Below are 14,768 nucleotides of genomic sequence, written 5' to 3' on the forward strand. Positions count from 1 at the left end.
TTACCAGACTCAAGGAGTCTCCAATCCGTGGATGATGAGCACCTGACCTACTGCAAGTGCTTTATCAAGAATAACACCGTCGCACTACAAAAGAAAAATGGATCAATGTTTCATATTTTACAAATTCATAGTTGAAACTTGAAACTAACGTGTGCTTGAATGAAACTGGCTTCAACAAGTTCTAGAAACTCTCACCAGTGAACTATAACGCATAACACTATTCCCTTTTCTTCTTCTCGCTTCTTTCTTTCCGTTCAATTTCTCAGGAGTGAGGCTAAGTGGCTAACTATGCCGCGGAATGAATCCCATTTGTCATCACCTTTCTGTTTCACCAAGCTTAATGCATCACATTTGTCAAACATCGCTCTGTTTCATGCGGCTTAATGATTCCCATTTGTCAACATCTCTCTGTTCCATGCAGCTTAATGCTTCCCATTTGTCAATCAACTTCTGTTTCTGAGGGAGTGAGACTGAAGTACTGAACCGTTTCTTTCAACTTTCAGTTTCAGTTTTCAGTCGTCGTCCTGAGACCTCGACCAGTCCGCTTCAGAGCCTACAAAAGCCAGGAGCCCCCAAGAACATTTTCACATCAAATTCAAATCCTTGTTACAGTGTCTTTCTTCCCCGTTTAAAAACGATAAGGTTTAGGGCATCATCCAACCGTGTTGCTACGCCTAGAAGCTACTGGCACTCTCTTTCCTGTCTCTTCAAAAACCCTAGGAATTATCTTCATCTTGTTGATTTGATTTATACAATTGTCAATTTCATGATTTAAAAAACTTTTCCATGGATTTAGTTGCAATTCAAAATTGATTTTTTTTTTTGGGAAAATGCTCATTTACCCAATTTTAGCTTAAAATTTGCCCACTTGCTCCACTAACTGTTTTTTAACCCCGTTTACCCAAAACACTCTAAGGGATTATTTCCCTTTTACCCAATTAATTCTTTTTTTCTTCTTTTTATTTATTTTTGGGACTTTTTTGCCCTCTCCCCCCCACACCTCTCTCTCTCTCTCTCTCTCTCTCTCTCTCTCTCTCTCTCTCTCTCTCTCTCTCTCTCTCTCTCTCTCTCTCTCTCTCTCTCTCTCTCTCTCTCTCTCTCTCTCTCTCTCTCTCTCTCTCTCTCTCTCCAGACGACATCGGATTTCTCTCTCCCTCCCTCCATCCTTCCAGCAGGTCGCCCACGACGCCTGCTCTCGCCATCGCGGCGCCGAAACTCGTCTTCGTGCTCTCCGCGGCCAGGCTCGACGCCAAGCCAACGGTCCTCGTCGCTTAGAAGCTCGGCGAGGCCGGGGTTGACCTTCTGAAGGAATCGACGACGGACTGAAAATTGCTATCTGGGACTGAAAACTGCTATCTGCTATTGTGCAGTCATAACCATAAAAGTTGTTACATTAGTGCTCCCCAGTAGACTTTGTATTGGGGGCCAATGATGACTGCTTTATTTATTGACGGACTGAAAACTGCTATTCCAAAGTAAAATGTAGTGTTAAATTGCAGTAGTCGATAAATGAAAAAAATTGTGTGGTTTGTGTCAGTCTAGTGGGGGGCAGTAGACAAAATATTGACCCTCAAAATGTGGGTTTTTAGACATTATCTGTTGTTTTGAGTGTGAATAACTTCTATAATCTGTGAAACATAGGAAGCGGTGTAATGTTTGATGGTCTATTGGGGGGCAGTAGACACATTAGTGCCACCCAATAATGTCTTTCTTAGGAGACAGTAATCATCTCTTGTTGATTTGTTTTTGATAAAGTGCAATACACTGTGAATCCTTGAAACTGGTGCAAGTTTTAATGGTTTAGTGGGGGGGGCAGTAGACACATTACTGCCCCCAAATAATGTCTTCGTTTTAAGTCAGAACCCTTCACTTAACTATCATTGACAGATTATTGTACTTTAATAAACTCAAAACAACATAAGACTTATCAAAACTCTAATTTCAGTGATTAATTAACCACAGTTAAGAAATTAGTGGGGGGCAATAATCTGTCTATTACCCCCCAATAGACCACAGTTTTGACGTCGTTCGAGACCTGCGAGGGAAGCCCAGACCCGATTCCGGCATGGAGCTTCGGAGCTTCCCGGACATCTGACGAACAAAACCGGCGAAGCCCAGAGGGGTTGGGATCGTGGAGTTAGATGGCGTCATCCTCTAGTGGTCCGACGGTGGGACGGAATGGTGATGGTGGAGGCCGACATCGACGGTGGAGTGGTGGGCATGGTGGCTCAGAGAGAGAGAGAGAGAGAGAGAGAAAGAGAGCCTGAGACGAGGTTAGAGAAAGAGAGAGAAAGAGAGAGAGAGAAATCGATGAGGGGGAGGAGAGAGAGATATGAATTTAATTTGTTAATTAAAATGAGGGCAATACTGTCAAACACTGTTAGATTGGGTAAATGGGGTTTAAAAACTCTTGGTGGAGTAAGTGGGCAATTTTTAGCCAAAAATTGGGTAAGTGGTCACAGCCCTTTTTTTTTTTGTATGTCTTTCAAAGGTTTTGATATTTTTGTTGGGAGCTCATATAATGTTTTCTAATGTCTTAGTTGATTATCGAGATGAATGTCTGCTGACTAATATATTTGGCTATTATCTTTCGGGAAAATTTCACAAACAGTACACCAAATAAAGGCTACTAATAATTTTTATACATAAACTTCTAAACCGATCATTTTGGTACACGAAATCTGAAATCCGACCCACTATCCATACACGACATTAATGACGCCGTGAGAACCTCTGCCACCTAGCATAATTTGAGGGGTAAATTGGTCTCTCTCTCTCTCTCTCTCTCTCTCTCTCTCTCTCTCTCTCTCTCTCTCTCTCTCTCACACACACACACACACACACACCCACCCATATCTTACGCTGTCCACCTTCTCCTCCAGCTACCACAACTACGTCTCCACCATCTGCTCTACCGTCGACGTCATCCCAGTCTCCGTCGAGTGCAGTCTCTTCCCGACTCGGCCCATACCCACTTGCTACGAGGACTCCTGGGCCTCTATCCAATGGGTCGCCACCCATGTGAACGGAACTAGGCCAGATCAATGGCTAAACAAGTACGCCGACTTGAACCGCGTCTTCGTCGGCGGTGATAGCACGGGAGGGATCAACAATGAGATGTGGCTTTACATAAACAAGGAGAATGGAGGGTTGCAGGATAGGAGGCCGGTTCAGGTGTGAGAAGGTGTTGGTGTTTGGTGGCGGAGAAAGACCATTTGAATGGAGTGGGGAGGAGATATGTGGAGGAGCTGAAGAAGAGTGGTGGAAGAGTCGGGGATTGGGGGCTTAGGGTTGTGAGGAGCGGAAGAGGTGGTGGTTTGGGGGTTTTGAGAGTTCTGGGTGCACTGAACTTGGAAGGCTGAGGCTAAGCTTTCGAGTTCGATTTCCGAGACGAAGCAGTGGCAGAAGAAGAATTGGGTTTCTTTCTAGAAGCCATGAATTGGAAGCAGGATTTGAAAGGTGGAAACCCTAATTAAACCCCCAAATTTGAAGTGGATTAGAAGAGATGAGATTGGGGAAAGAAGGAGAGAGATTGATGAGTCTTGTTCGAATGAAGTGGAATGGGTTGTGGTGGAATTAGAAGTGGGATTGAGTTTGATGCGTGTGGATTTGGAAGGTGGAGGAGATGCGGTGGTCGCTGAGAGTTTTCTGGGTTTGGGTGTGTGGAGAGAGAGAGAGAGAGAGAGAGAGAGAGAGAGTCAGAGAGAGATCCTTTTTTTTGGACTAAAAAGAAGAGTTAGAGTGAGAGAGTACTAAATTACCCCTTAATAAATGAAAAATGACATAGAGTTAACGGCGTCATTAACGTCGTATATGGATAGTGGGTCGGATTTCAGATTTCGTGTACCAAAATGATCGGTTTAGAAGTTTATGTATAAAAATTATTAGTGGTCTTTATTTGGTGTACTGTTTGTGAAATTTTCCCTTATCTTTCGAAATATCAGATTATACGTACAAGATCCATTTATTTGTCACTTTTCAAATGTAGGATCTTTCCTCTCCAACACGCTCCCTCATGTGCAACCTAGTTTTAGGTCTGCACGTGAAATTAATTAATAATCCAATGTGGGAATTGGAAATTGAGACACAACACAAGTCTCATATTGGATATTTGGTCAATATAACAATCCAAGGCCCACATTGGACACTTGGTAACAATTCAATTGGAATATTCCAATGGCAATATAAGGAACCCAAATTTGGGCCATGGCAATTGGAGATGCAATTGGAGAGAGACCCGCTCTGATACCATGTTAAACAGCGATAAGCGTGGCCTGTGGCCCACTATTATACCTATATTGTCCCAACCTAACCACTAGATAAGTGTTGGGTTTTAATCACAAAAAGCCTCGGTATAATTGGGTGAGATCCACCCACTCATAAGTTATATTTTATTTGTCACTTTTCAAATGTGAGATCTTTCCTCTCCAACAGTACAAACCCAGAAACATGTTAAGCACTTTTGAAGTCCTAGCTAGCTTGGTGCATATATATCTACAGTTATGAACTGTTTGGTATCCGTTTTCTAATTTAAACTCAATCCCTCTTGTTGTAGGTAAAAAAGAAGCAAATAGTTGATACAGTACCGATCCACAATGCAAGCTTACCAAGGAGACAATGTACCCAATGCATGAAGCCTCATCTTCTAACCTTCCAGTGAAGCGCAAGTGCAGCCGTCCAAGGAATAATCCAACATCCAACAATGCTCCTATGCCGCTAATGAGTGTGGACCTTAACCGCTAATGAGCGTGGACCTTAACCCTTCTGTTATTCCTCCAGTAGGGACGGTTGTTACTGCGGTGGTCCAGCAAACATACGAGGACAGGTGTCTCCTCAACGCCAAGTTTGGAGACACCATTTTGAGAAGTGTTTCCTCATGCCAGATGCCGGTGCTCTGGTTAGACCAGGGAATGACGTGGCACCAGACATTCCCATGATTAGATGGCAGGAGATTCCGCCGCCTGAAAATGCTCCTCCTCGTTCCCCTCCTAGTACTGCAGCTACTGCTCCTCCTCGTTATGTTTGAAGAGTGAGAGCTTCAGGGGCTGCATTACTTGGGGACCCCTTGTTTTCCAGAGGCAATTCTACTGCCTCAAAACATGGAGGTGAGGCCCTTACAAGTAGTCACGCCAAATCAAGATCAGTAGACATCCGATTTAAAACCTCAAAAGGATAAAAGAGACGGCATATAAGCTAGGGATGAGGCTTAGAGGCTAGGTGTTATGAGTCACTGGAAAATGCATCCTTTTGAAGCTGGGGGATCGAGTGAAGCTCACCGTTTTGTTTAGCAGCTATCTTTGGTCATTCGCATGGCATGCACGTGGGCAAGGTTAATTAGCGAATATTTAATAAACGTTCATTAACTAATTTTCTGTTAGGGTTTTTGTTAAGTTTTGACTTGGATGATCGATAAGTGTCAATCATCCGGACGTCCACTAGTTGTATAAATGGTCCTTGTTAGGGTTGAAGCCGTAATGAATGAAATTGCTATTTTCAATTCTTTCCAGTTTATTTCCTTTTCTCTCTTTAACCACCTCCAGTTAATATTCTGACTAAAAATGGCATATGAGGCTATCATAGTGATGATTTTTGATGATTTCAATGGTTGCGATCATATATAGTGATGATTTTTTGGTAATAGACTTGCCTTGAACTTGATTTTTTTTTTTTTTTTTTAGATTTGGCTTTTTTGGCCGGAATAGTGACCGAAGGTGGCCTTAGGTACCATTTAAAATGAAGTCGAAAAGTTCGGGTACTGGTTGTGATCAAAATTGAAGTCCAGGTACCATCGATAAAATAGATGATAAGTTTAGGTACTATTTGTGATAATAACCCTAAAAAAAATTCCAAATTCCATTCGAAAATATCACAGAATGATTCAAAATTTTCACATTCCATATTTAGGTTCTAGTGAAAATAAAATTAATGATCCCTCTTAATAAAATGATTAGTTTTGCCTCTTCGACAATATCGTTTCCAAACGCTGGGTGAACTGAGAAATCCATGTTTAGAATGATTAATTTTCACATTCCATATTTAGGTTCTAAAAAATACTAACATTTGATTAGTTTAAAATTGTTTTTAGTATTGAGATGGATGAGATTTGGACCTTATTCTCAATCCAATCAATATTTATTTTTATGATAAAACATTTGTTAGATGTTAAGAAATAAATATATAAAAATTTGTGGAATGAAAAGGTGAAATATACCTATGGTAAATTATGGATTTGATTAACAGCCTTCTGCAAAGTTCGCGACTAGCATCATCTTCTTCTTCATCTTGGTGTTTTACAGCTAACTCACAGCTCTCACCCATGGATATTGTAGATCTATTGTAAGAACGAGTTCTATTCATGCATCTATCGCAAGAGTGTTGGCCTAATTTATAGGTAGGACGACCGTTTCCAAACGCTACTGGTTTTGGCAAAACAATGGGCTAAACAATCTAATGGTTTATGCCAAACAATGAACTAATTAATATTGTGCGTAACATTTTCCGTGAGTCTTTTAATTTTTAAATATGGTCATTTTCTTGTCAGTTTCAGTTTTCATGCATCTACCACATTAGTGTTGGCTTAATTTATAGATAAGACGACCGTTTCCAAACGCTACTGGTTTTGGCAAAACAATGCGCTAAACAAGCTAATGATTTGACCAAAGAATGTACTAAGTAATATTGTGTATGAATTTCCATGAGTTTTTGAATTTTAAATATGGCCGTTTTCTTGTTAGTTGTGGTTTTACCTTATTTTGCTCATTACAATTACTCAATACGGTGCCTGACCAATACAAATAAGGACGAATAAAATAAATTCTCATTATATTCTGTTTGTGAAAACTTGTAAAATGTTTACTAACTTTATTTTGTTTTCTAGTACAAAATACAGCCGGTTTCTTATATGAGTTGGTGATTCCTTCCTCGGTAGCGTATGATTGAGTGCGCATGGTCTGTCACCTAATTTTGATGTTTATTCATTTAACCACAATTTATTTTGAGTGAGATCTCACTTATTGACCGACTATAGTTATGCACTATCAATTTTCTTGATGATATGATTTTCATGAGAAATAAATAAAAAAACAAAAGGACAAATTTTTTTTTTTTAAGTGCCATCAATAATAAAGCTAGAAATCAACCATATTTAAAATAAGAGGGGGATAGAGCTAAAATAGGTAGGTTCTTTGATCAGTGTTAAAGTTTTGCCCAATTTGTGTCAACATGTTTTACTACAGCTTCCAAAATCCCAAGTTTTACATGCAACTTGTAAAGGAAAAATTGCAAAACATGTAAGCAAATATATGACTTCAAGAGTAAAAGGCAGTAAATGCTACAAACGAGCAAGACTACTAATTTTGAAGCCAGCGGCCATGGCAGAGAACTTACAAAATAGCTCCCACCATCAAAAGAATGGGGGTGTTAAAATCAGTCTTTCTTATAGTTATTGGGACTGAACTCCTGAGTTTTTCTGTTTCTTTTCTTGCTTTTTGTTAAAAACTCTTGAGCTATGATTCTATATTTTGGTATTACATACACACTGTTGCAATGTAGATTTAGGATTAAACCAATATGTATTTGTTTTTTGGTCATGTAATCTGCACATCCTTCATGAGACTGGAAAGAACAGCTAGCAGCTAAGTCATTCTAAAAACCTTGCATTCCAAAGAGCATTCTTGTCTTCACCACAACGCTGGTGAACATCCATCATTCTCTCAATGGACCTGCAAATGCCACTGCAACGCCAATCAAATGAAGCAGCACAGGTGTTGCCAGACATTCCCTTCCACACACAATCTACAGTAGAACATATTACACCATCAAGCCTATAGAAATTCAAATAGAATATAAAACCATGGTGGAAATAAAAGAGGAAATTTCAAATTACCAGGTGGAGTACCACAACAAAGTCTCCTATCATCCACTTGGTCCACGTCTAGGCCAATGAACCAAGATCCCAAGGAAACATCTTCATTGGCATATTTGTGCAGCACATCCCTTAAACAATCATGGGAAAATGGAGAGGTAACAATCAGCATAAATATTGAAGGCTGTTATAGCCAGAAGACCACAGCCTCCCAATCATGATAGAACACTATATTATCTAATTAACATTGCAACACATTCAATCATGATTCATGAAACAGACTTGGTGTATAATTTAGCACAATGAACAAAAACAAAGCAGGAACTTACTGGTTTACTGATATGTAAGTTGCCAAATCCTTTGAAATAGCATATAATTGTCCTGTAGCATGACGAAAATACTTGTTTCCCACCTCCCCGAATTTCCAGAACTCCGGTTCATGGTATTTAACGCCCCTGCCATAATGAAAATACTATGAAATTGTGCTTTACCAATATCTTGATATACATCCAGCTAAAATATTAAAGCCACTTACTTTCGAGCAAGGACTGGACCTGACTTCATGCAACCAATATATACTCGCCGCTTTACACGGTGTCTAGACAGAATTGTCCCAAGTGTAGCTGTGGTATTGAAAGTCACATTAATTCAAAAAAAGAAAAAGAGATAATAAAGAATAATGAAGAAATAAAAATAGAAGGGTAAAATGCAACGCTCAGCAATGAACAACTATGTGAAAAAAACTGTAATGCTACCTAGATTTACATGGACATCATCATCAACTTTGATATAGAATTCAGCATCCCACAAAGAAACAGCTGTGGAAAAGTAGGTCTTTGTCTTGGCTGATAATTCCAGGTAGCCCTCAACATGGTTCTGCATATAGTATGAATTAAAGTTATGACTGCTAGCTAGATAGCTATTACGAATAATTCTACTCTAGACAACCCAACAAAATAAAACAGCATCACATATACTCAAACTTAGCTGACTAAACAAGATATTACCAGCCTCAAGAAGTCTCCATGAATGAGCTCCTCTGCTTCAATAGCTTTATCAAGAATACCACCAGCTGTCGCACTATTAACATTAGAAAAATAGAGAAATGTTCATATTATGCAAATCCATACTTGAAAGAAATGTGTGCTTGAATGAAACTTGATTAAGGAGGTGTAGAAAATCTCACCTGTGGCCTATAACAAAGCGTATGAGTATGCCCTTCTCTTCTTCTAGCTTCTTTCTTTCCTCACCTGGTAAAGAATTTACAATGAGAAACCACTAACCAGTAGTCATAACTAGACTACGAAGCACATCAACACCACAATCTCGAATTAATGCACCTTGTGGCATCCAAGTTGCACGTACTGAATCTCTTCTTTTCCGGCTATTAAAAGCTGTATTGATCCCCATAACCATAAAGTACTTCTTTTTTAAAGCTGATTGAACAGTCTTCGAGTTTCCTAACACAGGAGAGTCATGATGTATAGATGACTCTTGAATTGCCCTAGCAGCTGCTATCTGTAGAGAATTGCAAAGATTTTATCATGTGATTATGTTTTTTAATTTCATTTCATTTGTGCCCAGACAGTTTGTTAGGTTATCAAAACCTGACCTCATTTTCAAAAATGATTCATTAATTGAAGAAGTTGAAATATATAGACTTACAATCTTCTGATTACAATCCTCAGGTTCAAAATTTATCCTTTCAACTGCAATTCTAGATGGCCACGATTCAGGAACCATCCACAACCTGATAAAAATGTTTTCATTATTATGACATGCATTTACTAAATCACTAATGTCAAGCTATCTTGAGATATATGTAATCTAATAGAAGAAACGGGCAAAATAATTTGCTGATTATTAAAATCTATGCATCATCTACATTATGACAGAAATCAAGTTGCTACTGAACATAAATACGAGAACTGTGAAGGACTGCATTGCCCTATTGTTTAACATATAGCCTACTGTTACCATAATAATTGCATCTAATCAGATTATGCATAGCTGAAAAGACACATAGTTGAAGTTGACTCGAGCATAATATAGCATTTTGTCCAAACTACCGACAGAATTCAACTCAAATTTCTCAAATTATAATCAGAGATCCACATTTCAAAGACAGAGAATCCAACTCAACTAAACACCTACCATTAGTAACTTAACTACATAATCTAAAATATTTTCTCAAGATTCTTCCACAAAATCCAAGTAATCCTTGGGTTTGGAAGACACCCCATTTGGCCAAAATGCATAATGTACTAGAAGTTTAGAACCAACCTCCATAGTAACTGAAGACTGAAAACTTAAGACAAGCAATAGAAACCCATCAAAGAAAATTACCTGTTGGTGAATAATATCCCAGCAAAGAAGCTGCACAAGCATAGCAGAAGAGCCAAGTTCCTTGAAATCACATTCCTTATTGTTATCTCTCCTCCCCATCCTCTGCTCTTTATAGACATTTTGTTCCTGCAATCTTTGCTTAAACCTACACAGTGAACACAAAAAAAAAAAGAAACAAACTTTAGGAGGAAAAAAAAAAAAAAACAATTTGAGAAACCCAGAAAAATTTTGCAACTCTGGAAGAGGAAGGTCACCTCAGTCAAGCTGAGTCAGTTTGTGACACACTCTCTTCCTCCCCACAGAGACAAGAGAGGTGCATTGAGGACGACCCACTAACTTTCCCTCTTTAATATGCCAAAGTACTAAACCGTCCCTTTGGCAAAAACGCTTCTCCACCATGTAAATTGTAATGAAGGTTAATGTTATGCAACTTTTGGTGCATGGACCCATAACAGTAAACCCAGGTGAGGTTCTTGGTCAAACCCTTAAGTGAACAACATTATATATATATATATATATATATATATATATTTAGTACAGAATGTATGATTTTATTTAAAATGCATGTAAGTGGTTTTTAATTTACATATTTAAATGAAGTTAATTACAATTCATAAATTGTTGACTTGAAAAAATCAAAATTAAACTCATCTGGCTATGTTAGTAGAGGTTAAAATCCGTTTTTAATTCAATCTTAACTCTTAATAATTCAGTTTTCAGCTTCTGCACACATACTTGGGGAAGTTTCATTTTGACAGATTCTTTAGTTAATTAATGAAACACATTATAACTGCAGGTTGTTCTTGAGCATTTCCTTACTGTGATTCAATTACCATTAACAAAAAAAACAAAAAAACAAAAATCAAAATCCATGGAAGTGAAAAATAGAAAAGGTCAAACATTGGAGCACCTATAAACGTCATAACAAAGACAAAATATACTTTCATTTTTCTGATAAAAAGAGACAAGAAAAACTTGTACTTGTACCAGAAAGAAAAACAACTTTTTTTTTTTTTTTTGGTCTGAGAAAATGACATATTAAACACTAGATCAAACCTAAAAATAATTACAATGCACCCTTTGAAAAAATGGGCTATCAGGTTACTTACTCTTGAAAATAGGAATAATGTATCTAAACTAGGAAATAGCAATCGAAATGAGTTGAAAATTAGCAACAAAAATACATATAAACAAGAAGTAGGTAGGCACTGAGCTCTGAAAGGAAAAGAGGAGCTTTCTCTCACCAAAATGAAAAGAAAAATAAGTGCTGATAATATTAGACTGTCGGCAAAAGGGGAATAACCAACCATTTGCCGAGTGGGGATCTCTGAATCAAATTATTGTATTTTCAGAATCATAGGTACCAATTCTGTCCAAGAAAGAAGAGTAGGAAGGTGCTCCTCTTCTTGATTTCTATACACAAATTTGTGCCGTAGAGGAATTTTATACATTATCGGTGGCCCTTTATTCTGATGAAAAAGGAGTACTTTTAAATGGATTTGAGATCTTCAGATCCTCTCCATCTCTTAGGCTTCTAGTTTCATTTCAAATGAGAAAAGAGAGTTACTAATGAAATTCGTTCAGGAACAAGTAAAATATTAATTTAGTGTTGTTCTTCTTCAAGTTATTAACCGAAACAATCATCATGGATCAAAATTGAGAATATTGGAGACTTTTTTTTTTTTAAGAGGGGGGGGTGGTTAATCTTAACTAAAGCCTAACTCACAAATTCCATCACCTTATTTCACCCATAACCTTTTCATCAATTAATTTAGATGGCAATATTGATAGGTTATGCAATGAGGGCTCATAAGACTTGCATTATCTGATGAGAACATGTCCCTTTCATGATCTTTATGTCAGCATTTACGACGTAGATAAATAACCCAATAAAGCCAAAATAATTTAGTAAACAAAAAGGAGATGAGAAGGTCAAGGCTTTTAAGAAGAGTTAATCATGCATGAAGGAGAGGACAAGAGGTGCAAAATCATAAAGATTTTAGTACTACTATAAAATAAAAATTATTGCCAAAGCAGCAGCCCAAAGTAGACAAGGCGCAGCGAGATTTGCTAATTCATCTTCATAATTTCATATTATACCCACCTAAATTAAACACAATACAGATGTTACTTGACTAGCTTACAAAATCTCAGAGGCTGCCAATTGTTTTTAGACCTTTCTTCTAGAAAAGCACACCACAGAAAGGCACCTCTGACTTCTTTTGGGGATTCTCTCTATCCAGTCACCCCTACATACTATATTTGCTAATTAAGCAAAACCCAAAACAAAACAAAGAAAGGTTACATGGAACCCAATAATAACCATGAGCCTAACAATGATTTAGGTGAAGGAATTGCATGACATTACTCTAAGAAACCAGTTTTTGTCAAAATAGCATTCCTTACTTTGCTGAGGTCTCTTCCTTTGAGTGTCCTACCAATCCCTTCACAAACTGAGAAAGATGAAATCTGGCTTCTTGCTAGCTTTCTGGCCATCCATTCATGCGGAGGCACCATATCATCATCATCATCATCATTTTCATCATCATCACCATTGAAATTGACATGTCCATCATGATCATCTTCATTATTGACCCATGAACCATTAATCTTGGCAGCACCAGAACTTTTCCCATAGATCTTTGACCAATCAGGGATGTTGAGAGGAGCTGATTTCTGAACCATTTTGGCTTCATGGGTACTTGGAGTGTTGTTATTAGCTCTTGGGATGGTTCTTGGAGCTGTAGAGAGGCGCCATGCAGAAGAAGAACCAGAGGAGTAAGACTCCTGCGTAGAGTTGGAGTAGTTTCTTTCCTTCACAACACCCCACACTTCTTCTTCTTCAAACTCTTCACTTGAACCCCCAACACTAAAACCATTGCTTTTGCTCACCATACCATTCCAATCTGCCATTGCTCTTCAGTTGCTTTGCTCTAAAACATTAAAAAAGTTGCAAGTGCTTTAGCAAAAAAGCTAAACAGAGAGAGAGAGAGAGAGGAAAACAGAGGGCTCTGGTGTACAACTATGAATATAAATAGAAGGCCAACTACTTGATAATCTCAAATGGGTGGCCAGAGATGTATACTATAAATTACCCTTTTAAATTTCCTTCACAAGAGATGAAGGATAAACATGAAGAGGTTCAAAAACAATAAGTGCTTTGAGGCGTTGAGCAAAAGCGAAACAGAGAGCTAGCAAAAACAGAACCAGGGTTCTGAATATAAATATAAGGAAAATAAATTCATTGGTTTAGTAGTGGGTGAAGAGATAAACATTGATTTCTCTTTTCTTCTTGGGAATCAAAACCAGAAAGGTGGATGAGAATATTATCAAGAATCTACCTTGCTTTTGCATCAATATTCAACAAAACCCTGGTTCACAAAAGAAGCAGGGGTTTTTGAAAACCAACCAGGACAAAGCAGAAGCTGTGGAAAGCCTTTCTCCTGCTTGGCCCCTATTATTAATACCTCCAAACAAGATCACAGATTTCAAGGTCCCGGTACACTGCTGCCGAAAACCACAGGGGATCAGAAAACGACAAGGAAGTGAGTTTTTTTTTTTTTTTTTTTTTCTTTAACGTTTGTGATTGTGGGAAGGGAAGAGACTGGTCACTGGTGTGGAAAATCAAGAAAAAATGATGGGTTTTGATGAGAATCTCAGTTATAGTCCACACTAATTTCAAAACTTACCTGAAAATGGGTCAGTGTGAGGTTGGTTTCTAATCACAAAGCACCAAAAGTAAAGCCCACAGATAGGAGGAGACACAGAGAAAACAGAGCTAGAAAGATGAAAGAAAAATAATATATTTATAATCATACATATTATTTTAAGTGATTTGAGGGTTGGAGTATGGCATTGGGCAAAACCCAGAAAGCAGGTCTTGATCTGATCAGAGCATTTTTATCATCTCTGGCAAAGTGTCAGATTTTTCTGCTGCTGAGATCGAGACTACTGGGTTTATTTATATGCATGTAAAGATTCAATTTTTAATGAAAAGTATAAATAGTTATTGGGGGGTGTCTGAAAAGGTTGGGTTTTGATTGGGAGAGGTGGGGGAAGAAAGATTGGTCTGAACCAAAAATTTAACCCTCTCAGTGCTTCAGTGATCCCTGCAAACCTTATCCCATAAACTCGATATAGTTTAGTACAACTCAGCCCATGAGTGTGATTTGAGAGAAAGTAAGCAACTTCTTTAAGGGTGCATAGGAGGGGGTGCTTATGGAGTAAAAGCACTCTGGTTGACTTTTCAGTAACTTATTACTCGCTAAGCAAATGTTCTACAATGTTTCTAAATATTGAAACTTTATAGTTAGGAATCGTTACATTAGTTTATTTTAATGAACACACTGTAAATATTCGAGAGTATCGTACAACTTCCAATGACTTAAACTTTTGTAAAGTATAGTGCTCTAGAAGACCAGTTAAATTGTCCGTTGTTTGAGTGAATTTGGTTGGAGGACTGAAGGGTCTTCTCAAGCTCAAATCAGTTAGGTCTATTGGACAAGAGAAGAAGTAACCAGGGTCAGCTTCAAGTGCCTTGTTCATTATTTTTGTTTTT

At 38.1% G+C, this 14,768-nt stretch overlaps 2 protein-coding genes across 6 annotated transcripts; both read right to left on the reverse strand.

The window, feature by feature from the left end:
* Positions 1 to 7,302: 7,302 nt before the first annotated feature.
* On the reverse strand, positions 7,303 to 10,580 carry LOC112167151 (probable beta-1,3-galactosyltransferase 2). The gene is made up of 11 exons (XM_024304118.2): positions 10,465 to 10,580; positions 10,211 to 10,355; positions 9,530 to 9,614; positions 9,205 to 9,382; positions 9,051 to 9,114; positions 8,872 to 8,944; positions 8,620 to 8,740; positions 8,400 to 8,487; positions 8,194 to 8,319; positions 7,886 to 7,995; positions 7,303 to 7,794 (listed from the first exon to the last, which is right to left on the reverse strand). Exons 2-11 carry the CDS (start codon positions 10,327 to 10,329, stop codon positions 7,640 to 7,642), a joined length of 1,119 nt encoding a protein of 372 aa, XP_024159886.1. The 5' UTR covers positions 10,330 to 10,355; positions 10,465 to 10,580; the 3' UTR covers positions 7,303 to 7,639.
* A 1,705-nt stretch (positions 10,581 to 12,285) lies between these two features.
* Positions 12,286 to 14,453, reverse strand: LOC112167553. Of its 5 annotated transcripts, XM_040507064.1 has the most exons (3): positions 13,900 to 14,451; positions 13,552 to 13,717; positions 12,286 to 13,143 (listed from the first exon to the last, which is right to left on the reverse strand). In XM_040507064.1, the coding sequence occupies exon 3, from the start codon at positions 13,121 to 13,123 to the stop codon at positions 12,575 to 12,577; it is 549 nt and encodes a 182-aa protein (XP_040362998.1). In that variant the 5' UTR covers positions 13,124 to 13,143; positions 13,552 to 13,717; positions 13,900 to 14,451; the 3' UTR covers positions 12,286 to 12,574. The 5 variants fall into 5 exon arrangements, with proteins under 5 accessions (XP_040362998.1, XP_040362999.1, XP_024160351.1 ...); XM_040507065.1 differs by having other exon boundaries at positions 13,620 to 14,453; XM_024304583.2 differs by having other exon boundaries at positions 13,306 to 14,453.
* Between the last annotated feature and the right edge of the window lie 315 nt (positions 14,454 to 14,768).

The sequence above is a fragment of the Rosa chinensis genome, chromosome 5 (assembly GCF_002994745.2).
Source record: "Rosa chinensis cultivar Old Blush chromosome 5, RchiOBHm-V2, whole genome shotgun sequence".
Taxonomy (NCBI): domain Eukaryota; kingdom Viridiplantae; phylum Streptophyta; class Magnoliopsida; order Rosales; family Rosaceae; genus Rosa; species Rosa chinensis.